Here is a 25,067-nt window from a genome sequence, read left to right as displayed (position 1 = left end):
GTTAGGCAGGCAATTACATGCACTCCTTTGTCTGATTAAGTGTGATAAATCTGTTGCAAGTCTACTGCAAATCTGTTACCCTCTACATACGGATAAAAAAAACCCTCACAATAAAGAACATCACATTGTGTTCTGTAGGAAAGACTAATTCTGATTGGTTGCAATATGTTGGTTATCTTTCTGCAAGTGCAACAAATTAAATTATAAATTGTAACTATTTGCAAGCCTTCAAGTCGCCTCCCACTAGGCAACCTGTGCAATCACTTTGCAACTGAAAGTGCTGGTCCAGAGGGTGAGGGTAAACAAAAGGAAGAGTGAAGTGTAAATAAGACAAACAGACAGAATGAGAGAGAAACAGGACTAAACAAAGAGCAGAACTAATAGGAGCAGGTGAAACTGATGACAGCAATAAGATTTTTGAATTTTTGAAATAAAACTGGGGAAAAAGTGAAGGAAAAACAAGCAGGGAAGCAGACAGGGAAGCACTGAAGGGAAACTGAGGTATTAGAAATACAAGGAGTCCATTATGGTACAAGCACCATGACATAAGATGTCCTTTGGCGCCAGAGATAACAGTTCTATTAAATAAGAAATAATGTTCAGCAGGTCTGACATGATGACATAAGCTGTGGAAATAATATCATTTCTTGGCAGAAAGCTTTACAAGTTCTGGAACCTATATTTTCAGTTATCCCACCAATAATGCCTCTCTTTGAAGCTTCCAGAACCTACAGCTTTCAAACTCACAGCTCACATTTTGTAAAGTAACTTTTCCAATCCCATATACATATATATATATATACACTCAACAAAAATATAAACGCAACACCTTTGTTACTGCTCCCATTCCCCATGGGATGGACGTAGAGACCTAAAATTCATTCCAGATACACAATATAACCATCCCTCCCAAACAGTGGTCACAAATCAGTCCAAATGTGTGGTAGTGGGCACATCTGCTATATTGAGATAATCCATCCCACCTCACAGGTGTGCCACATCAGGATGCTGATCTGACATCATGAGTAGTGCACAGGTGTACCTCAGACTGCCCACAACAAAAGGCCACCCTGGAATGTGCAGTTTTTTGCGCTATTGGGGGTCTGGGGACCCAGAACCGGTCAGTATCTGGTGTGACCACCATTTGCCTCATGCAGTGCAACACATCGTCGCATGGAGTCTATCAGATTGTCAATTGTGGCCTGTGGAATGTTGGTCCACTCCACGTCAATGGCTGTGCGAGGTTGTTGGATATTCGTGGGAACTGGTACACGCTGTCGTATACGCCGGTCAAGCACATCCCGAACATGCTCAATGGGTGACATGTCCGGTGAGTATGCTGGCCATGCAAGAACTGGGACATTCCCAGCTGCCATCTGCCCTGAACAATGTGAACCATGATTCATCTGTGAAGCGCACACCTCTCCAACGTGCCAGACGCCATCGAATGTGAGCATTTTCCCACACAAGTCTGTTACGGCGACGAGCTGGAGTCAGGTCAAGACCCCGATGAGGACGACGGGCATGCAGTTGAGCGTCCCTGAGACGGTTTCTGACAGTTTGTGCAGAAATTGTTTGGTTGTGCAAACCAATTGTTCCAGCAGCTGTCTGGGTGGCTGGTCTCAGACGATCTTGGAGGTGAACCTGCTGGATGTGGAGGTCCTGGGCTGGTGTGGTTACACGAGGTCTGCGGTTGTGAGGCCGGTTGGATGTGCTGCCATATTCTCTGAAACGCCTGTGGAGACGGCTTATGGTTGAGAAATGAACATTCAATGCACGGGCGACAGATCTGGTTGACATTCCTGCTGTCAGCATGCCAATTGCACGCTCCCTCATTGCTTGTGGCATCTGTGGCATTTTGCTGTGAGACAAAACTGCACATTCCAGGGTGGCCTTTTGTTGTGGGCAGTCTGAGGTACACCTGTGCACTACTCATGATGTCAGATCAGCATCCTGATGTGGCACACCTGTGAGGTGGGATGGATTATCTCAATATAGCAGATGTGCCCACTACCACACATTTGGACTGATTTGTGACCACTGTTTGGGAGGGATGGTTATATTGTGTATCTGGAATGAATTTTAGGTCTCTACGTCCATCCCATGGGGAATGGGAGCAGTAACAAAAGTGTTGCGTTTATATTTTTGTTGAGTGTATATATATATATATAAAAACACCCAGCACGCCCCTGCGGGCGGTTTATCCTTCAAGCTCGGGTCCTCTACCAGAGGCCTGGGAGCTTGAGGGTCCTGCGCAGTATCTTAGCTGTTCCCAGGACTGCGCTCTTCTGGACAGAGATCTCCGATGTTGTTCCCGGGATCTGCTGGAGCCACTCGCCTAGCTTGGGAGTCACCGCACCTAGTGCTCCGATTACCACGGGGACCACCGTTACCTTCACCCTCCACATCCTCTCGAGCTCTTCTCTGAGCCCTTGGTATTTCTCCAGCTTCTCGTGTTCCTTCTTCCTGATATTGCTGTCATTCGGAACCGCTACATCGATCACTACGGCCGTCTTCTTCTGTTTGTCTACCACCACTATGTCTGGTTGGTTAGCCACCACCATTTTGTCCGTCTGTATCTGGAAGTCCCACAGGATCTTAGCTCGGTCATTCTCCACCACCCTTGGGGGCATCTCCCATTTTGACCTCGGGACTTCCAGGTTATACTCGGCACAGATGTTCCTGTACACTATGCCGGCCACTTGGTTATGGCGTTCCATGTATGCCTTGCCTGCTAGCATCTTGCACCCTGCTGTTATGTGCTGGATTGTCTCTGGGGCATCTTTACACAGCCTGCACCTGGGGTCTTGCCTGGTGTGATAGACCCCAGCCTCTATGGATCTTGTGCTCAGAGCTTGTTCTTGTGCTGCCATGATTAGTGCCTCTGTGCTGTCTTTCAGTCCAGCTTTGTCCAGCCACTGGTAGGATTTCTGGATATCAGCCACCTCCTCTATCTGCCGGTGGTACATACCGTGCAGGGGCCTGTCCTTCCATGATGGTTCCTCGTCTCCCTCCTCTTTCTTGGGTTTCTGCTGCCTGAGGTATTCACTGAGCACTCGGTCAGTTGGGGCCATCTTCCCAATGTATTCTTGGATGTTCGTTGTCTCATCCTGGACTGTGGTGCTGACACTCACCAGTCCCCGGCCCCCTTCCTTCCGCTTAGCGTACAGCCTCAGGGTGCTGAAGAAGGGACTGCTCTCACAGCTAGAAGGGACTGCTCTCACAGCTAGAGATTGACGAGGTACAACACAAATGCTACGGCAAGGAGGAGTCAGGACGCCAGGTCAGGGGGGAGATATCATCGCCCCCACCCAAGATTGGGTACATAGCCCCAAGTGCGATAGGAGAAGGACCGTTGAGTGCGAGAGGAACTGACCTGAAAAATAGGATCATGGCCAAGCTTGAAACCTGGATCCCCCGTAGCCGGTTACCAAGATTACGTGAAGTACCCTCAGAAGGTCTGCTAGATGATGTTAATGCAGCACTACGGACAATACCTACAACCACGATTACCGACACTAACAAGCTGATCTACAATACGGCAGCAGTGATCAGTGAGATGCTTGGCTACAAGTTGAACAGCCACAAGGGGCAGTACCCTCCATGGAGAAGGAGGCTAGAGGACAAGATCAAAGTAGCACGGAGGGAGGTTAGCCAACTAACGGAGTTGCAGAAAGGTGCGACAAAGAAGGTGCATAAGAAATACAGCAAGCTGTCCATATCTGAGGCCTTGGAAACTGCCAAGCAAAGACTCATAGCCTTGGCCAGCCGCTTGAGGAGGTACACCAGAGAGATAGAAGGCAGGAGAATAAACCAGCTGTTCTCCACAGAACCAGCAATGGTGTACTCTCAGTGGCAAGGGAACAATAAGAGAACAGCACCACCAAGGCTGGAGACGGAGCAATACTGGAAGGGCATATGGGAGAAGGACGCAACCCATAACGGCAATGCTCAGTGGCTAGTGGATCTGAGGGCAGACCACAGCGACCTCCCTGAACAGGGTCCAGTAACCATCACAGTGGCAGATATCCAAGAAAGGGTCTCCAGTATGAAGAGTTGGACAGCACCAGGGCCCGACATGGTTCACGCCTACTGGCTAAAGAAGCTGACTGCACTCCACGAGCGTCTGGCAGCACAAATGAACCAGCTGCTAGTTAACGAGAGACACCCAGAATGGCTAACCGAAGGTCGGACGGTCCTGATCCCCAAGGACCCCAAGAAGGGACCGGTCCCCTCCAACTACCGACCAATAACCTGTCTCAGTACTACATGGAAGCTCCTGTCAGGCATCATATCGGCTAAGATGAACAGGCACATGGGTCAATACATGAGCGGGACACAGAAAGGAATTGGCAAGAATACCAGAGGCGCAAAACACCAGCTACTGGTAGACAGAACAGTCAGCCGAGACTGCAAGACCAGACTGACCAACCTGTGCACTGCCTGGATTGATTACAAGAAGGCCTATGACTTAATGCCCCACAGCTGGATACTGGAATGCCTAGAATTGTACAAGATCAATGGGACCCTAAGAGCCTTCATCAGGAACTCAATAGGGATGTGGCGTACAACACTAGAGGCCAACTCCAAGCCCATAGCACAAGTCACCATCAAGTGCGGGATCTACCAAGGAGATGCTCTGTCCCCACTGCTGTTCTGCATAGGCCTGAACCCCCTCAGTGAGATCATTAACAAGGCTGGCTATGGATACCGACTACGGAACGGAGCAGTTGTCAGCCACCTCCTGTACATGGATGACATCAAGCTGTATGCCAAGAGTGAACGAGACATCGATTCACTGATCCACACTACCAGGCTATACAGCAATGACATTGGAATGTCGTTCGGACTGGAGAAGTGTAGTCGGATGGTAACAAAGAGAGGGAAGGTAGTCAGAACTGAGGGGATTGAACTACCAGAAGGCAACATTGCAGACATAGAGGACAGTTACAAGTACCTGGGGATCCCGCAGGCGAATGGGAACCATGAAGAGACCGCTAGAAAAGCTGCAACCACCAAGTACCTGCAGAGGGTCAGGCAAGTCCTGAGGAGTCAGCTGAATGGTAAGAATAAGATCCGGGCCATCAACACGTACGCCCTGCCTGTGGTCAGGTACCCTGCTGGGGGTAATAGGCTGGCCAAAGGAGGAGATAGAAGCCACTGACATATATATATATATATATATATATATATATATATATATATATATATATATATATATATATATATATATATATATATATGCAACATAGCTGTATTACAAAACATAAACAACATGTTTGGTATATATAACTATAACGAACTTTTCTCAGTGATGCTGTTTATTGTACTCTAATGCTTCATTGTGTCACACTTGGTTGGTGAACCTTGTCAAATTGTACTGCCCAGTTCACTGCACACGCACACACACATGCAGGCATACGCACATTGACCCTTAATGCCTGAGTGCAAGATGAGCAGAGCTGCAACAGACCTTCTCTGCTGGTCGTATGCAAGTGCTAATCCTGCTCTTACACAGCAAACTAAGCTCTCTCTGCTTAACAGAAAAGCGCTTTAGCTATCATAATGCATCCACTTCGCCCTGCAGACCCTCAGTCCACTGTCTGTACACCTCCCCCCTGACACCATCCCTACATTCATCAACTCTGTGCAAAACATGACTTTCATAAGTTGATGGATAGTGTACTGGCATTTTTAGCTTCTTAGCATGCTGGACGCCTCTTGTTCACCACACCTTTGCAGCATTTTCTTTTTTGTGACAACTTAGACAGTTTTTGCTTTTAAAATAATAAGAGACTAACTTTGCACTTTGCACAGCCTGGAAGTATAAATAAGACTGGAACAACATTTACAAGAATCAATCAAGCAAGCAACTGCCAATTTTGTTGCTAAACCAAAATTTAAAAAGAAAAAAAAGTTCGATCTGAAGTAAAAGAAAAAAAAACTGCAGTAACTATGACATTATTACATATCAATGGGTCACCGAACACACATCTGCAAAAACCTTTATTCATGTCAACACCTTTTATGTTTTGTGACAAAATATGAGAAAAAAACTCATATATACAGTAACGGACATTTTGATCGTGCACAAACACAGACACACACACACGGTTACACACACAGCCTTACAAGGTGAAAATTAAACTAACAATGCAATTGTGTTTAGTAACAATACAGTTATTCTGAATGGAAAATCCTTGACCTTCATTAATATTTCAAGGAAGCTTGAATTATTTATGAAAATGTGTCTTTCCAAAAACAATTCTCTAGTTTTGCTCTCTGCTCAGTGTCTTGGGTGTGAGGTGCATCCTCTCTCAGAGTTACAGTTTTATTTTTATTGTTTTGTTTTTTAATGAAAAACTGTTGGTATGAGTTGTGGGTAGAGACCAAAAGCATTATGGGGTCAGGAACTTGGTTATTCAGGAGGGCTTAGAGTGGGGCCATTGCTTCTGATCGAAGAGAGCCAGTGGAGTTAATTCAGGCATCTGATGAGCGTGCCTCCTGGACGCCTCTTAGTTGAGGCTAGGCTCAGACACAGGATGCTGGAGAAATTGCATCTCTCCACTGGTTTGGGAATCCCTCAGTCTGTCCTCAGAAGTGCTGGAAGAGGTAAGCATGGAGAGGGAGGTTTTGGCTAAGACCACTGCCTGTGCGATCTACATCCAGATGAGCATTTTAAAATGGATGAATGGACTTCTGCAGCCAGACTGTTTACTGAACATAACTCACAATGCAGGAATGTCAGAAACAAAAAAAGAAAAAGGAAGATTTTTCCTTTTTGGTCCTTGAAGTCAATAAAACTGCAGCAATTTGTGTCACATAGAGTGACGTCAGCAACTTTCCACAGCAGTTGGTCTGCCAGCTAGAAGCTAATGCTGCTTCATACAACTCAAATAAGGGAATTAAATATATATAGTTAACTACTGCTAATCAATTGCTACACACTGTCTGCATGTACTGTATGAACTCCCAGTTTACCTATGAAAACATATAGAAGTAAAGAATAAATCATTGAGTTTTCCATTCTAAAGGTGACATCACAGTGACTTTCTTATGGTAACGGTTTTCTTCTGTTTGTTTGTTTTTTTCTTTTTGTTACTCCCCCTTTTATTTATGACACATCCGTAGTCCATATAATTATTGCCTCAAAGTTGGACTAATTTAAAATTTTATTATAAGAATGTCCCTTTAGTTCTTTGAAAAACCTCCAGCTGATCCAAAGTGTTGCAGAGGGAAGGTTAACATGAAGTACAAAGAGAGATGGAATGTTTAAGAAATCAGATTTTTTCAGTGCTCATCTTAAGGTATTTTTAAAGCCTCTTTAAAGAAACACCCCACTGTGTAGCACTTCTCTCCTCAGTTCCACACACCAAACAGAAACTGTTTAATCTCATACAAAAAGTGCAGGGACCACATTTTTGTGTGCAATCAATGCGGTAAGATACTTTACTGAAAATGACTAGGTTGGTTTAACAAAATGATAAGCAATGACACCATATCAAGATCAAAACAATAAAGAGCAAGCCCACAGTTGCAAATCAGCAGCAGGAGAGTCTATGACCAGTGAATAGTATGAATAGCATAATGAAGTTGCATTTAGAGGTTGGGACACAGCATGATGGATGACTCAGACAGCACAGCAGTGTGGATTTTGCGACATACCTCAGATGCTAAAAGCAGCGATAAAGTATAGAACAACAACAAAAACAAAGTGAACAATATATTGATATTTATCTTTATAAATTCATAAATGCTGTGATATGGGATTCAGCTGCACTTCCACACTATACTCAGATAGCTTGACTCCTGTCCTCTTTCAGCAATAACCCCCCTCAGTGAACTCCCTCTGTTATCCCTGGAAAACAATATTACACTTCCATGCCAGCGCCATTCATTTCTCTTTTTACTAGTTGTATTTTGGACAGTTTAAAATATTTTCAGACCTTTATTCCTCCAAATATTTTTTAAAAGAAACAAATTAATTCCTTTAACAAACAACTATGATGAATTTCAATCTGGCTAATGGTATTTATAGATCATTAAGACTGACTCTCAGAATTATTATTCTCTACTCAAACTCTTATCTAATAATGTTTGCAAAGAGGCGCTTGATCTAAGTTATATTTTTGAGTTCGACTTGTACCCCTGTTCCCCAAATTACTAAAGAAGTGCTGTTTTACTCAAATGAGACATTAATATGGTGTGTGTTTAATTTGGTTGGTTAGATATCAAGTTGTGTTGCTTTTTGAATGCTTTTAATATAAATAACTTTGTATCTTTGGGTCTGATCATGATTAGGGAATTAGGTGGTGATAAGTCTGGACCAAGGCTAACTCACAAACACAATCATATTGCCAGGGGATCTAGGGGCTCAGATCACTGCAGCGCTGTACTGGAGCCTGTGTATTCCTGTCAATTTGCCTCCCTGTATAAATAATTCCTGTAAAATGCTCTCCTTGTATCATCCCACCAATTTCTAGTGGGATTAGCTCAGGACACCGACTGTTTTTAAAGCCACCACATCTGTTTGCTTGGGGTCACTGCCCTGTTTTCAGCCTATCTGTGAAAATGTGCACCGCCACAGCTCTTCTAGATTTTTTTGTGAGTGACTAAATGTATAACATCCAACAATCAACACAAAAGACCATGATTGCTATTGGCAAGGAGTCTTCACAACTGAACGCTTGCAACCTTTCATTTTATATGGATACCTCGTAAACAAAGAGCTGCATTTTTACACATTGAAAGAAACAAATTATTGTTTAACTGTTTCTGGTCTCTACCAACTCCTAAAGAAAATATGTGGCTGAATGTTAGGCTGAGAGTAGTGAGAATGAATTAAAAGACTAAAGCTATACAAAAAAATGTAAAAACAAAAAAACATAAAAGTAAAATAGTAAACTGAAGTTTTGCAGGGAAGAAAATTGTCTACGCTGTGATTACAGATATTGTGCCTGTAATAAAAATGTGTAATCACCACACTGAAAAGCATTGCTGATTGAGGAAATCATGTTTGGCTGGTTTACGTAATTTATTGATTACAGAGATTGTTTGTCCACGTCAACAGTCTCTCTCACAAAAGGAGCTCCACAAGGTCCTGCACACACGATTTCAGATAAGTGGAGGATAATGAATGGATGGACAGACAGACAAGTCGATTTTGAACAAATAAATACAAATACAATAAAAATAAGCCCATCTCCACACAGTAGTCTAAATAAGGTAGAGAACAGTAACAGATTTTTCACATGTAAATGGCCTGTATTTATATAGCGCTTTACTAGTCCCTAAGGACCCCAAAGCGCTTTACATATCCAGTCATCCACCCATTCACACACACATTCACACACTGGTGATGGCAAGCTACATTGTAGCCACAGCCACCCTGGGGCGCACTGACAGAGGCGAGGCTGCCGGACACTGGCGCCACCGGGCCCTCTGACCACCACCAGTAGGCAACGGGTGAAGTGTCTTGCCCAAGGACACAACGACCGAGACTGTCCAAGCCGGGGCTCGAACCGGCAACCTTCCGATTACAAGGCGAACTCCCAACTCTTGAGCCACGATCGCCCCATGTGACATTTCCAGCAAATTTTGTCAGCTATTGTCACACCCACAAATTGAGTTTTATGCACTTTTTCTAAGCCAACCCCTCTATTTGTACCTGAACTTAATTATTTGTTTAATGGCTACAATATACCATTCACATTTAACTGACCTGGCGGTTGTCATTTGGATAGATGGATGGATGGACTTACATAAACTTAAAGGGCCTTTAATTCATGTTCATATGTGATTAGGTGTCATGTTATTAAAAATTGATATTTATTTGAATTCATGAATTATTATTTATTATTTAGAATAAACATATTTTTATATTATATTATTATTATTTTTCTATTATATCAAATTATTATTTTTAGAAACAGGAGCAAGCAACATAAGACTTCACAGGAACATAACAGAAGCTTTGACAAAGGGAAAAGAGGATTATTATACACAGAGTAAACACTGGGCGAACAAAACAAAGGTGGAAGTATTGACAATCTAACAGACAGAGCTTAAAAGCCAAAAGAAATCCAGATTATACACAGTAAACTCTGTGGTGCTCATGCTCTAATAATACATCCGGTGGTTCTGAATCCAGCACAGCACCTCTAAGGACTCACTTTTTTCAATTACCATTTGTATTTTCTAACTTCAAAATTGAAGCCTCAATCACATGTTTAACATTAAAATAAATAAACGATACACCTTGTTCATCTTGTTTTTAGTATGTGAAAACGTTATAACACCTTCATTATTAATAAAGGGCATTAACCAATTAATTTAACACAAGATAAAACCACCCTCTATTTATGATGGGATGAGAAGAGAATAAAGAAAACGTAAAAAACATAAATACTTTTATGTAAGGTCTTGTGTAGCACATATTCAATTGATCTTTATATTCTGGTGCATGAAGTGTAATTATATTTTAAATTGCATGATCCTGGTTCAGAGCTTTGAAACTGCACTGCGCCCGTAGAGACCACTTGGGAGGAAAGAAGCTTTGTCAAGCAACTGATCCACTGCCAGTTTCATTTTGGAGATATGCGCTCTGGCTGCATGGGATGGAAACAGCACAGCTGATAGAGAACAGCTGTCCGCTGTTGCACTGGACAGAGGCCAGTGTTAAGCCTGGTGGACTCACAAACACACAAAACCCCACAGGATCTGCCGACAAACTCCCCAAAACTTGCATATTAGATTTACCTCTCTGTGCTTAGCCATGACTCTCACCTCTTTTCCTGTTGAAATATTCCTTCCACCTACGCCAGTCTCTATTGAGTAATAGAGTCTGTGAGAGGAATGAACAACAAGGTCTACTTTACACACCAGTGATGTTGCTTTGGGAGTTTCTTAAAGTCAATCAGAAGGGATTTCTTTCCATAAAACTGAGTAATAGTCAGTTGAACTCCACTTTCACAGTAGGTGTTGATTTTGTGATTTGTGAAAGATTTTTAAAAAATGCTTTTTTTGAAATATAAGTGTCTTTGATTAGACACTTAAGTTTAAAACTACTCTTTCTATCGACTCATCAGTCGTACTGTTATTGAAAGTATCTGCATGTAATGATGCATGAGATGGTTATGAATAATTTTTTCTCTATTGGTTATATTTTTATTTGTGAAGAAACTTGTGAGCTCATTACTAGTTAAGGTTCAAGGAAAGTTTGGCTCAGCAGACTGATTCTGGCTACAGTGTTGAAAAGAAAACTGGGGTTGCTCTTATTTTCTTCACTAATGAAAAGTAAGATGTCATTTTAGGAGGGCTTTTATATAGAGCAATAAACTATTTTTCCAGGTTAAATGAAGATCTTCTAAATTAATGAGATACCATTTCCTCTCTAACTTTTGGGTTATCTGCTATAAGGTGCACATTAGAGAGTTATACCAGGAAGTCAAGTACTTGTGATTTGAGGCTTTCTTTTTCAGAAGCGCCACAGTATCCAGAGTCATGCACAATGTCGATGTGACACCATTAACAAGATAATCGACCTCTGTGGGAGTAGCAGCTCTGCACTGTGTTGACACAATAAGTGGAGGAAAAATATGCTTAAATGTAATTACTGCGCTTTCAGAAAGACGTCTACAGTAATGAAATGTATTACCCACTATTGAGTAATCCATTATTGTAAATTTAAGTGTTATTAAGAAGTAATCAGACAAAAGAGGGTTTTCAGGGAACACTGCATAAATGTTCAGTTCCTATGTCACATGTCAGAACAAGATCCAGGGTGTGATTGAAGTGGTGGGTGGGTTCTTTTACATTTTGAGCCAATTAAGTTTAATAATAGGTTAAATGTTTCTTTTGATCTTTCTTGTTGCCATCACTGTGCAGCACTATGATGAGTTGGGCATTTTCTGAATTGAATGAATGAATGATATTAAATCTTATAAAAATACAAAACAAACATGATCTTATTGCTTTCCAGTGTATTGTTTTTGTAAGTGCATTCATTGTAATCATTAAGAAACATGTCAGAGAAATCTCCTGTGATGGGTCCATTACAGTACAGGTTTAAAAAAAACAAAAAAAACACCAAAAACCAAGCTAAATTTATATAGGTAGTCCTGTATTCATCTAGAGAACATGCAGAAAGTAAATTTGGTAGAGTTGAGACATGGGGCAACAATGCAGAGCTGAAATGAAAGGCCTGCTTAAGTGAAAATAAAGGGAAAGCACAAGAGACAGAAGACTTACAAAATAAATCTGGAAGCAACAAAACACAGAAGCAAAACTAATACATGACTGAACATGGAGAAACACAAAGGAGGCTACAATCAACAAGGAAATCCAAATTCAAAAAATAGAGGACAACAAAGGTCAAACAAGAAAGCGACTACATGTTTTCTATTGACCGTTTTCTATTGACCAACTGGGGTAATTTCTGAATAAAATGAAATCTGAACATATGCAGTGAAAAGCAGGGAAATGTAAGCTGTTGTAGGTCAAAAGCTGGTATGTCATCCATGTTAATACACTGTCCATATGTGTAAGCCCGCTCTGCTGCAGCAGTTTTTTTCCATCTGATTTAACAAATCTCTGTTTAATGCTTAACAACTTCTCATGTAAACATCAAAGAAATGCAACACCAGTGAAAGGTAACAGTGAGATTTTTCTTTTTCTGGACCACTTTAACATCACATTTTCCATCCATGCGATAAATTGATAGCCTGGTACTCCCACGACAGGCTTTCAATTTATCGCAGGTCATGAACTTACAGTTGTTCCAGTATGTTATAATAAACTGCCAGTTAGGGGGGAAAATCTGTATATACAAATGAAAGCAATAGAAGATCTGAGGCTTTGTGGGATTTACAACCTTGATAAAATACTCATCACCTACCTTGTTCCAACTGGAATTACAAAATCACTGCTTTTGTGACAGCCAGGGACATAATTTCATCTCAAGGCTAAAGTCAACATCAAAGTCAATCGGCCTTGGCAACACAATTGCCTTTTTTTGCTTTTTAAACACTTTTAACAATTTGTTAATTCACCCTGTTAATTTTTTTCCCACTTATTCAGTCAGGAATGAATCTGAATTAAAAAGAAATGACTAACTGTGTGGCACTCCCTCCTCAATGACGGAGAAATTGTTAGCGATTTTCAATAAGGATTGATACTTTGTTTGTAATTCTAAAGTTCAGTATGTAGCCCACTGAATTGAAACAAAAAAGAAGCAGCACTGCAGTAAATGTCCAAAATGTTTGATATGTCAGTGATGGTAGCTCCAGCTAGCTGGGTTTTAAACGCTAGCATCAGAGCTACCAGGGTTATAGTTTGCCTAGTTGTGGCACAGAGCCAGTTTTATGAATAAGAGAGCTAGCTTTCTGCTACAGCTGTTAATATTAATGTACAGAATTTCTTTATGGATACTTTAATATGATTAGGTTATGATTAGTGTTGTTGTTAGGCCCACCCAGTAAAGTATCTGTGCCCCCTTAGCTGAATTCTATTAATAATAAAAGTTGCATTAATTCATATAGTTTGTTAATGAAAACCTTAAATAGCCATATTAGTAAAAAGTCATAGCTGTGCAAGTTTTTCAGTGCTTCTGTAGCAGTCCTGGTAAAAGAAGAAGACAGAGTGGATAGGCCAATAACAGTCAGACTGCTTCTAATGTCTCTTTGAAACCAAAAATACCTCAGTCGTCAGTTTGTGCAACTACTTTTAAAGCATGGAGGTACTGAAAAACTGCGAAACAAGTAGAAATGTGCTGAGGAGATTCTGTGTTCACAATTAGCTGGTGAGTTCATTGATCCACTTTCAGAAAAAATGTTTCTCCTTTTTGTTTCCTGCTTTCCCATATGGAAAAGAAATAGTAAAAACTTATATGTGACTCATGAAAGTGGCCACTTTCTCATTACTTTCATATATTGTTTTAGTAAGTATCCAAAACATACAAGTTTCATTATATAATTTTTCAAGGGATCTTATATCTGTTTTCACGCTTGTATGCTTTTCATACAAGTTTCACACAAGACAGATACAAACTTTATAAGATTTATATATATCTTTTCCATATGGGTTGCCTCTGCAATCTAAGACAGGTATTTTTAGACTGTTTAAAATTGTGGCTACATTATTTTATGGGTGTACTGTGCATGTATGGTTATAATTGTGCATAGCATGACTTGAGCCAAGTGACCACCTGTCGACTTCATATGGTCTGCTGCTAAACCTGGGTTAAAGTCTAAAGAAGGGAGAAAATATTCACATATTCAAATCTTGGTTTTCAGTTACAACTGCTATGAAATGATCGCATTTGTTACGCTCTCCTCTTTTAGCCAATTACTGAACCTAAAGACAATACCTGAAGAACCCTTTTCTCTATACTGACATAAGCTTGTAGATGATGTGGTGGCTCTTAACACTTTCTCCAGCTTCTCTTTCACCAATTCACCTCCATCTTTCCATCATACAAGCTCCCATGTTCTTTCTCTCATTCTTTGTGTTTATTGTCAGCGTGCTTCACCAAGTAGAGTGAATTTCAACCAGCATACACCTGCTCCTTGAGAGGATTCAAAAATAGAACATTTGATCCGTGAGTGCTGGATTTGTTTCCCATCTTTTGAGATTTGAGTCTCTAAATGATGCCCAAGCTTGGGCTCTGAGGCACATACTGTTTTGTTACTTAGTATGTATTGCTACAATTTTACAGAAACAAACCACTTTTAAATACAGGTTGCTACGTGATACTGTGAGCCACCGTTATTCTGCTGCAACCAGCCCTCATCTAAGGGTGTTACATCTATCCTTTAGATGAAATGATCTCTTTTTCTCAAATTCCACACATTGTTACTGTTGTGAAAATCAAAATTTCAAATACCATTTTGCTTGTTAAACTTAGCATAAGGACAAAAAAATGTTGTTTTCTATTTCTGCAAGTCTTGTGATATTTTGTTTCTCAACCTGGCAGAGGTGTGGGAAGGACAGTGATGAATCAAAAGATTTTCTGTACTAGGAAATCTACAATATTTAAGTGTAATTCAGCATCACATTTTTTATAATGGCTTGTGCTGGATGTGCATTTTCTTCCTGTATGATGGTGGATGTTAAGAATGCTGGGAGTGACCAGGAGGGACAGGATTAGAAAGGAGAACATAAGGAGGGAATGCTGAGGCTGAGGTGCTTGGAGACAACATTGGAGACACAAGGCTAGGACAGTTTGGAGAACACGCAGAGGAAGAAGGCTGAAGATGGAGCTGCCAGGCAGCAGTAAAAGAGCATGTAGTGAAGGATGACATTCAGAGAGTTGGTGTGACAGAGTGCAAGAGATAGGGTGAGATGAAGGTGTTTACAATGCAGATTAAACATGTACCCATTTATTAGCAAAGAAGAAAAATAGGAAAATAGTCAGAGTCTCATTTCTGTCCATGAAACTGAATTTTTTTTTATAACAGACATCTAAACTCTTCAAAAGGTAATTCATTATGTGTCACTGTCATGCCCTGCTCCTGTTCATTATTTCTTTTTAAGTAACATAAGGTCCTTTTCAAAAATCTGTGTGATAGACTTCCTAAAATTACCCGTGACCATTATTTCTCTTCTCTTACCCTGACAGGAGGTGAAGTACTTTCAGTTTCCTGGTGAGCTACTAATGAGGATGCTGAAGATGCTGATTCTCCCACTCGTCGTGTCCAGGTACCTGCACGTCAGTACAGCTCTAACACAATGACCCAAATCACTACTTAACTTAGCATATCTAAAGTTTCCAGTAATGTATTCAGTCGGTTATTAAGACATACATACATTTACATTCTGCTGGTTTGGGATAATTGACATTGGAATCAAGTTTGACAAAATATGTGAATCTAAAATAAAATAAAAATAAAATGATATATGTACTTAATTTTAAGTCCATGTGAATAGAAAAAATAGAAAAATAATGTGATCAGCTGCTTGCCTGTACTGCAAGTACAATAAACTGACAGTATTGTTTGCCTTTGATTCCTAGCTCCATTTGCGCTTGATCCATCGATTGAACAGTTCATCTCTGTTTCTTTGTTAGCTCATCGAGTATCCGGTCGTTAAGTCTCCTTAGCCGTGTCTGGGCCTAAACTCCGCTGCAGGTCCATATATCAAACGATCACTATGGCATTACTGAGAGTTGAAAAACTGTCTAAAGTCTTTCATCTTTAATAAAATGATCAGCGTTCTGCTCTACCAGGTGTAACAATTGAGTTTACCATCCAGGCATCCATGAAAACAGAATTTATGACATTTAACAGAGTTAGAAGTTAGCAGGAAGTTAGCTCACTAGCTTCTATCTAAATACAATATAGCATGTCCTGACTGCGGGGTTTTTGAAACAAATTAAAACGTACAGCTCTGTTATCACTTCCAACATAAATGAAGACAGAAAACTAAACAGCAGTGACGTTTGTAGGGTTACTGAAGTTTGGCTAGCTGGTATATAATGATGTGCTACGTGACCGCTAGCGACACAGCTATGTTAGCATAATATAAACAAGCTAACTTTTTTTCCACTCGATAAAACTTAACGTGAGTGTTCTCGGTGGTCAGGAACAAATGTAATCACATGGCAGGATGCTGTAAAAGGACCAAACTTCAGCCAGGAGAACAACTGAGATAATCCATCCACAATACGAGGTTAGTCATTCATATACTGCTGCATGGGCTGGGCTGTAGTTACATCCTAAGGTTTTAAAAACTGAGCTTAAATAAATGATTAGCGGTAATAAAAGCCGAGGGAGGTCAACAGTGATCACTGACTGTTTTAGGAGCTTTTTGAGATCAAATAGAAGAAAATACATAACATTAAACATGTTAACAACACAAAAGCCATATTAAACGCTACTACTTTAGACCCGGAAGTAGGATTCGTCACGTCATCACTTAACGACCGGATAAACACCAAAGCTCTCACAATGTGTTCTCACACAGTGCCTGCTTATTGCTTCTCTTTATCTTAGCTCCGTAATATTAGCCACTATTAAAATATAAACCAAAGATCAAGGTCAGAAGTCTGGAGGGGTGGTAGTAGCACAGGTTTATAAACCTCACTGCTTTTTTTGTCATGTCCTTTTTAGATTTGTTTTCACCAGCTTGTCACTTTGAATGTGGACGCTAAAAGCTGTCTGGTCGGTTTAGAAAGTCATTGTGGTTTGGGTTAAAGCACACTCTTTCACACCAGTAACCTTCATGTTGAAAAATTATGTGTTGGAAGTGGGCCCATCTTACTATCATAACACAGAGATAAGCCTGTGGTTTTGAAAAAAAGTACATTATTTTATCCACTGAGAGTGAAAACTTTGTTTCTCTCCACAGAAAAGCCCTCTTTAGACTCATGTCCATAAAAATTCTCCTTTTTTAAAATGTCAGTGTGCTGCCTGCACATCTTTACAGTTTGTTTCATCTGCTCCATCTTATCTAAACTTATCTCTATTGGAGCTTTGCTCATGAATCTGTTTATATACCAGTAAAATTACTAACAAACATCCCATGTAAGGAAATGCTGTTTATTATTCAACATAAAACTAGCTCACTGAATAAGATTTTGCATGGAAAAAATACATTTTAAAAGCATCCATTTATTTTCTTATTTACTGAGAAATACAAAACGTTTCTTCATTAATCTTGTTTTGAGAATTTGTATGTAGTTTAATCTTTGGTTTTGATGATGGTTCTTTAAAGATTTGTCTCATTGCATTTCTCTTTTGTTTGCTTTCACAGATGAAACTAACATTTTTACTTTGAGGAATTTACTTTGAACATTCAGTATGTAGGATATGTCTAAATGATCACCGTCCTATTCAGTAGCTTTTGGAGCTTCCGTCATTGTTTTAAGGGGAAATGAAACTGGGAAACAAACCACAGCTTCCTGCATTTGAGTCCAGTGTTTTAACTAGCCATCCAACCACCTGATGCTCTTCTCCTATGTGTCCTTTGCTCTTTGCTGTCCGAATACTTTTTTTTTGTGTTGCGTGTTGTTACTAGATCAAAATGTACTCGCATGTAACGTGGAAAAAATGTCACAGAAAAATATTAGAATTTTTTTTAATACTACCAGTGGCACCACTGCCAAAGCTTAATTTTTATGTATTTACCAATAATAGCTTTCAAACTTCTGAAGTGCTTTTTATTGTTATTCACTCTTAGAAACGTAACAAAATAATATAAATTAAAAACTAAAATGGTAACATTTATGAAACACAAAATTTGTGCTGCTGCTAAAACTTTGGAGTTTGAATAAATTCATATTCGGAATATAAATACCTTGTGTACTCCTAGTTCGAAGGAAATATCTGAAAAGTCTGTCTGTTCACAGCATGCAATATGAAAGTATATTAATAGAAAGCTTAGTGGGAGAGAAAAGTGTGGTAGGAAAAGGTGCACAAGCAACAGGGATAACTGCAGCCTTGAGAGGATTGTCATGAAAAGTTATATTTTATTAAGTCCTAAATGAATTCAGATATTTAAAAGAAGACTTTCGAGCACTTTGTGCTTCCATTTGCTGAGAAGATTTATGGAGCAGCTGATTTTCTTTTCCACAGGACTTAGGATCTGTCCACGCCACCAAAACTACTACCAAATTCTTTACTGACGATGTTATTGCTGTGCTTGATTGGCCAAGCTGTGGTTTATTGCCAAGAAGATAATAAAAAAAATACCCAACCCAACAAAGTACAGACAAACTGAATGTTGCAATCAAAGCAACCTGGGCTTCAGTAACACCTGAGCAGCGCCACAATCTGATAACCTCTATGCCACACCAGAGTATTATTTTGAATTTACCAATCGGTCCATCCATCCAATTTCTTGCACTTATCCAATTCAGGGTCACAGGGGGAATGGAACCCAGCTACCATAGGGGCAGGGCACACCCTGTCTGTCAAAGGGCTAAAACAGTGACACAGACCACATTCACACTCACAGTCACATCTATGGGCAAATTAGAATCCCCAATTAACGCGACCCCACCAACTGAATGACTGGGCTGTGTTAGGAAGCTGGAGAGTACCCGGAGAGAACCCACACAGACATGCTAACTCCACACAGAAAGTCACAGCCAGATGGTGAATTCAAACCCATGAATGAACCATCGATCATCCAGGACCCTCACAGAACATTTTTGTTCTATGTACATATACTATTTGTGGCAAGAAAGAGCAAGTTATGTTGCATACCATTACAATTTTGATTGGTGGAATATTTAATCAGTGTTAGAAACGAGTATACAAATCCAGGTAACTCAGAGGTGGAAAGGTTAAAATGCATTCAGTCCAAACTTCTTGTTTTTTCTTTCAGTTTGATGTCGGGACTGGCAGCTCTCGATGCAAAATGTTCCAGTCGCCTCGGTCTGATCACAGTATCGTATTACCTGTGGACCACCTTTGTGGCTGTGATCGTGGGGATCATCATGGTCTCCATCATCCACCCAGGAGGTGCAGCCCAAAAAGAGGACTCTGAGGACAGCAGCAAACCCATCATGAGTTCTGCAGATGCACTCCTGGACCTGATCCGGTGAGATTAGAACATTTGTCCAAGTTTTCTGAAGAATTATCTCCAGGCCATGAATTACACACAAATGCGACTTTGACTCATTTGATGGCAGTAGAAAGCACATACTGCTACAGTATGTGCTTTGTATGTGCTGAATTTAGCGTGTGCTGTGTGAGATGGCCAACAAAGGTGCGTTGGCTATCTCATGGATTGGAGATTATATATTGGAATTTCAGGAGCAGGACCAGGCCACCAAACACGCTCATTATGGATGTCATCTGTATATAGGTTCCCCCAGTTCTGCAAGCTGTTCATTCTCGTTTACGTGTCCCACCCTCCCTCCTTGTTCTCAATTCTTTAACTTCTTCACTCCTATGGGGATCTGCCAGGCCTGGGAGCTGTCGTCAGTCCCCTTCCAGGCCTTTCCCAAGCCGCAGCTCAGTTCATGTCCAAGCATTCACCTTTACCTACTAAAACGGTGACGTTGGCCCAGCTAGTGAATTTCTGTTCAGTTTAACCAGTGATTTAAGAATGAGGTTTGTTCTGTGGTCTTTACTTCATTCATGTAAACAAAGAGTCAAACTGAGTCAACACAGGCAGAGAAATCTCAACTTTTAGCATGGATACCAGACTCAAAAATACTGGCAAGATAGTGGAGGATAGGTACTCCAGGTCTTTTCTTTGAATCTTTCTCACAAACATGTAAACACCTGCCAAAATAATCAAAAGTTCCATTGCTGTAGTTCAAACTTCACCGTCTGTCTCGACAGCAGTGTTTTGACATGATGACACACACCCTGAAAACAGGTATATAGATTTTTTTTTTAATAAAATAGCGTGGCAAGTTTCAAAAGTACGTTATTTCTTGGCGATTACTTTGAGCTAATAATTTAACCCACAATGGGTCGGTTAATGCTCCTCTCAGCTAGCGAAATTGCTTCTTTAATCATCAGAACAGATTTTATAACATAATTGGGAAATGGCTTTTACCGAGATCACCTTTTAACATGATAAACTTGCATTAGGTAACATAATGTGCCGGGGAACGGTGGCTGCTGAAAATGGGGCTCTGTACACCTACATAGATAATCCATTAAGAATCACAAAGTATTTATTTTACTTGTCATTTTTTTACATCATAAATAAAGAAATAGGAAATGTGCTTTTCTTTCAAAACTTGCAGATTTTAAAGTGACCCTAAACTAAGGGTAAGTAGGTGATGGTGTGTTTGTAGAGCAGACACAATCCTGACCGCACCCTAGTTTTTCAGGCTGTTCGGATTTGTAACAAATCCCGAGAGAGGATTAAACATATTGGTTGTCTTAAACTATTCAGTTCCCGTATTCTGGGATGACTTCATTGTTGACTAAAAACCATTTAATCTTCTTTAATAGAAGATGGTACTCAGTTTCTCATAAGCAGTATCTGTAAACAGGACTATTAACTGTCACCTGGCGTGTCTCTGTATCTGTTTGGTTTTCTAATCCAAGCATCTGATTTCAGGCTGTTTATTTGGATGGTGAGTCTGAAGCCAGTAATCAGAGCAGTGACCTTAAAAACTCTGTCAGTAAAAACTAACTAATGGAAGTGTGGCATGTGTTTGAGTTTTTGGAGTTGAAGTCTGCAGTTCCACAGTTTGACATTCAAATACAATACTATAGTCCTTAGTGCTTTTGTGTAAACTATATTGAAATCTATTTTAGACATTAAAAATACTGTATCGTATTCTGTTTTATTCGAGATATTTCCTTTATGTCAAGTTGTCTGCAGCCAGTAAAATTAATAGAATTAAACAGACAGATAATAATAGAAAAAAATGTCCATATTGCCATGTTATTTTGACATTTTTGACAAAACAAAACTCACATGTACGTAGTCTAACCAATCCAATATTACATTTAGAATAGAATAGAATAGAATAGAATAGCCTTTATTGTCATTGTACAGAGTACAACGAAATTGGAGTGCCACTCCCTTGGTGCAAGTTTCAATAATAAATATAAATGTAAAATATAAAAAGTACAAAAAAACAATCGTAAGTACTCAAACAATAGTATGTACAATATATACAGAATAGCAGCATTAATATAATGACAGTGACGGTATGGAATAGGTTCAATTGTTTTTGTGCTTATTTACTACGGTGATAGCTCTGGGAAAGAAGCTATCTCTGAATCTGTTTGTCCTGGTTTTATGTGACCTGTACCGTCGGCCTGACGGTAATAGTTCAAACAGTTGGTTGCTGGGGTGAGAGTGGTCCTTGATGATATTGCCAGCTCTGCTGAGGTACCGAGAGTTTGCAGTGACCTCCAGGCTGGGCAGAGAGCAGCCAGTGATCTTCTGGGCTGTGTTGATGACCCTCTGCAGTACTTTCCTGTCTGCAGCTGAGCACCCTGCATACCATGTTGTTATGCCGTACGTTAGGATGCTCTCTATGGTGGCTCTGTAAAATGTCACCAGCAGCCTCTCCTCCAGGTTGTTCCTCCTGAGCACTCTCAGAAAGTGGAGACGCTGCTGGGCCTTTTTAACCACCGCTGTAGTATTTGCAGTCCAGGAGAGGTCATCAGATATCTGCACGCCCAGAAACCTCATGGAGTGTACCCTCTCCACACAGCTCCCGTGAATGTAAAGTGGGGCCGGGTCTGCTCTGCCCTTCCTGAAGTCCAAGATAAGTTCTTTAGTTTTCGTGGTGTTCAGTTGGAGGTTGTTAACTGAACACCACTCAGTCAGTCTGTTGACCTCATCTCTGTAGTCCGACTCATCCCCCCTTGAGATGAGTCCAATCACTGTGGTGTCATCCGCGAACTTTATGATGGTGTTTGAGAGATGGGTAGGGGAGCAGTCAGATGTGTAGAGCGTAAACAGGAGGGGACTCAAAACACATCCTTGTGGAGACCCGGTGCTGAGTGTGATGGTGCTGGACCGGTGGGGTCCGAGTCTGACAGACTGTGGTCTATTTGTCAGGAAGTCCTTGATCCAGAGGCAGATGGGGGTGGAGAGTCCCAGGTGAGACAGTTTCTGGACCAGGATCTCCGGGATGATATGATTGAATGCTGAGCTGAAGTCCAGAAAGAGCATTCTCACATAGCTTCCTCGGTGCTCCAGGTGACTCAGCGCAGTGTGGAGCGCTATGGTGATAGCGTCCTCGGTGGAACGATTTGTCCTGTAGGCAAATTGGTGGGGGTCCAGAGTGGGAGGCAGACCGGCCCTGATGTGCTGACAGACCAGTCTCTCAAAGCACTTCATCACTACAGGCGTAAGTGTAAGTGTCCTGACTAGAGATGGACCGATCCGATATTACGTATCGGTATCGGTCCGATACTGACCTAAATTACTGGATCGGATATCGGAGAAAAATAAAAAATGTAATCCGATCCATTAAATATCACGAAAGCACCTCGCAAAACTTGCAACACGCCGTAACTCACCTCAGAACGTTAGCAGTCGGAGCAGTATGCATCACGTGATAGAGCGGCTGTGGCATGCCGGACCTGTCGGTGGTCTGGATAGCATGTGGAGCTTCGCTAGCAACCCGGCATTTCATCTCCGACAAAGTTATCCCCGAGAGAAGTAAAGCAAGTGTGTAAGTCCATCTCTGAATGTTTGTAAAGCATTCCTGCGTTAAGCTTAACAAGCGACTGCCTCTCGCTCTCCGGCTGCTACTTCAATCGTGAAACTGCTTAAATGATCAGCTGATCGGCTTTTCTGTCGCGAGTCCGTGTCTCTTGTTTGTTTTTGGCCCACTTTGCACCAGAAAGAGGAAACCAGCGGCTGAACAACAGAAGCACGTTTAAGCTTGATAAGCTGTTGTTAGAATGTATTTAATATTACTTTCTACTCGAGGATCTTTTCTACGTAGCTGACGCTGGTAACTGTGCAGGGGCGGATCTAGCAAAGTTTAGCCAGGGGGGCCGATAGGGCATGAACAGGGAAAAGGGGGCACAAAGACATACTTTTCTTTCTTATTCTCATTTAAAATGTCGAGCTTTTAATAAATAATTATCTGACACCCAAAGTTTTAATTTGATGTAAAATGAATAGAAGTCAATTACTGTATATAGTGACTATTAAGTCTAATATATACCCTAGTAAGCTATAGTACTTTTTACTTTGGGAAGGTACCATCTGTGCAGTCTGCAATTTTGTTGAAGAAAGATGTTGAATCTATTTAATATTTCTTGAAAAATAATTGATTTCTGTGCATTTTTTTTCACACTGCATCAAATTAAGGTTGATTACGTCGATTAAGCATCATGAGGTGGAGCGTGAGGGGTGGTTCCTTATTTTTTATTTATTTATTTTTGTTGTTGCTGGGAGTTGGAACCCTATTAGTTAGGTTGCTTAATATTTACGCTAAGTACTCTTTAAAATACCAGAATAGGGAGGATGGTGTAGGTCTAAGTTTATTAGATTGATCAGTATTGCTGAACTATGAAATATTTTTTTTTGCATACAGGTATAACAGAATAGCTTTAGTGTAGTTGTTGTTTTAAACTTGAGTATGAACTTGCAGACTTGCAAAATGCAGCAAGATATTTTAAAAAACAGTTTTGTTGATTAAAAAACACTATATCGGATTCATATCGGTATCGGCAGATATCCAAATTTATGATATCGGTATCGGTATCGGACATAAAAAAGTGGTATCGTGCCATCTCTAGTCCTGACAGGACAAGACTCAGCAGTCCACCTGCATCTTAAGGACAAAGATCACTCTTTCGAGGATGTCAATGTTCACATTTTGGACAGAGAGGACAGATGGTTTGAAAGAGGAGTGAAAGAAGCCATCTATGTCCACTGTGAGCGACCATCTTTGAACAGAGGCGGTGGTTTACGACGCCAACTGTCTGCCATCTATAATCCAGTTTTGAGTTCCCTCCCCAGACGCCTTAACGCCCACTCACATCCTGGGCCATCTGACCTCAGGAATTCGCATGATAAGGTGGGGCCAGGTTTCACAAAGAGCTCACCTGAAACTCTGGCTGATTGGGACCCACACCCAGTTTCACACCTTGGCTCAGGCGATTAGAGGATCATCAGGGGGTCCTTTTGTCCCTCTGTGGGGAGACACTCCCACTAGGTTTAAATCTGGGACTCTCCACCATTTGACCTTAGAACTGAAGAAGCTTCTCGGATGAGAGGTGAAACGTCTTCAAGCAACTTAAAGAAGTCCAGATGCTTTTCTTTGCAAGCTCCTTTGACATTAATGATGAATCAAATTATTTACTGTAGTTGAATCCAACATAATTTATTTAAGTTGATCCAACCCATGCAAATTACGTTAGTCCCACAAAAATACTTAATGCTGACAGAAAGCCATTTATTAATGTGAGAATCCTTCCCGTGATTATTTTAAGATCATTTTTTGGAGTGTTCAACAAAGTCTAGAGTTTGGATAACTAAAAAATTAATGGATTTATAAAAACTTTTACAGTTGTCACTCCATCCATCCTCTTATCTTTATTAGGTTCGTGGGGGGGCTGGAGGCTATCCCAGATGTTATAGGGCAAAAGGCAGGGTACACCCTGGACAAGTCGCCAAGTCTATCC

At 40.8% G+C, this 25,067-nt stretch overlaps 1 protein-coding gene across 5 annotated transcripts in view; it reads left to right on the top strand.

Annotated features, from left to right (window-relative positions):
- The window catches only part of slc1a7b (solute carrier family 1 member 7b), a 58,374-nt gene that overhangs the window by 6,102 nt on the left and 27,205 nt on the right, over nt 1-25,067 (top strand). Inside the window, exons 1-4 of one of the 5 annotated variants that reach the window (XM_082524080.1) lie at nt 15,125-15,334; nt 15,456-15,475; nt 15,617-15,696; nt 19,324-19,539. In XM_082524080.1, the coding sequence (XP_082380206.1) occupies nt 15,653-15,696; nt 19,324-19,539 (260 nt within the window). In that variant the 5' untranslated portion in view covers nt 15,125-15,334; nt 15,456-15,475; nt 15,617-15,652. Of the gene's footprint in view, nt 1-13,759; nt 13,799-14,335; nt 14,597-15,124; nt 15,335-15,455; nt 15,476-15,616; nt 15,697-16,524; nt 16,666-19,323; nt 19,540-25,067 lie in introns of those variants that run through there. The other 4 variants (XM_082524082.1, XM_082524081.1, XM_082524079.1 and 1 more) reach the window with 4 other exon arrangements.

This window comes from Aulonocara stuartgranti (genome assembly GCF_965226115.1).
Source record: "Aulonocara stuartgranti genome assembly, chromosome: 23".
Lineage (NCBI taxonomy): Eukaryota > Metazoa > Chordata > Actinopteri > Cichliformes > Cichlidae > Aulonocara > Aulonocara stuartgranti.
Note: the sequence above shows the minus strand (reverse complement) of the source record. Positions and strands in the feature narration are given on the sequence as shown.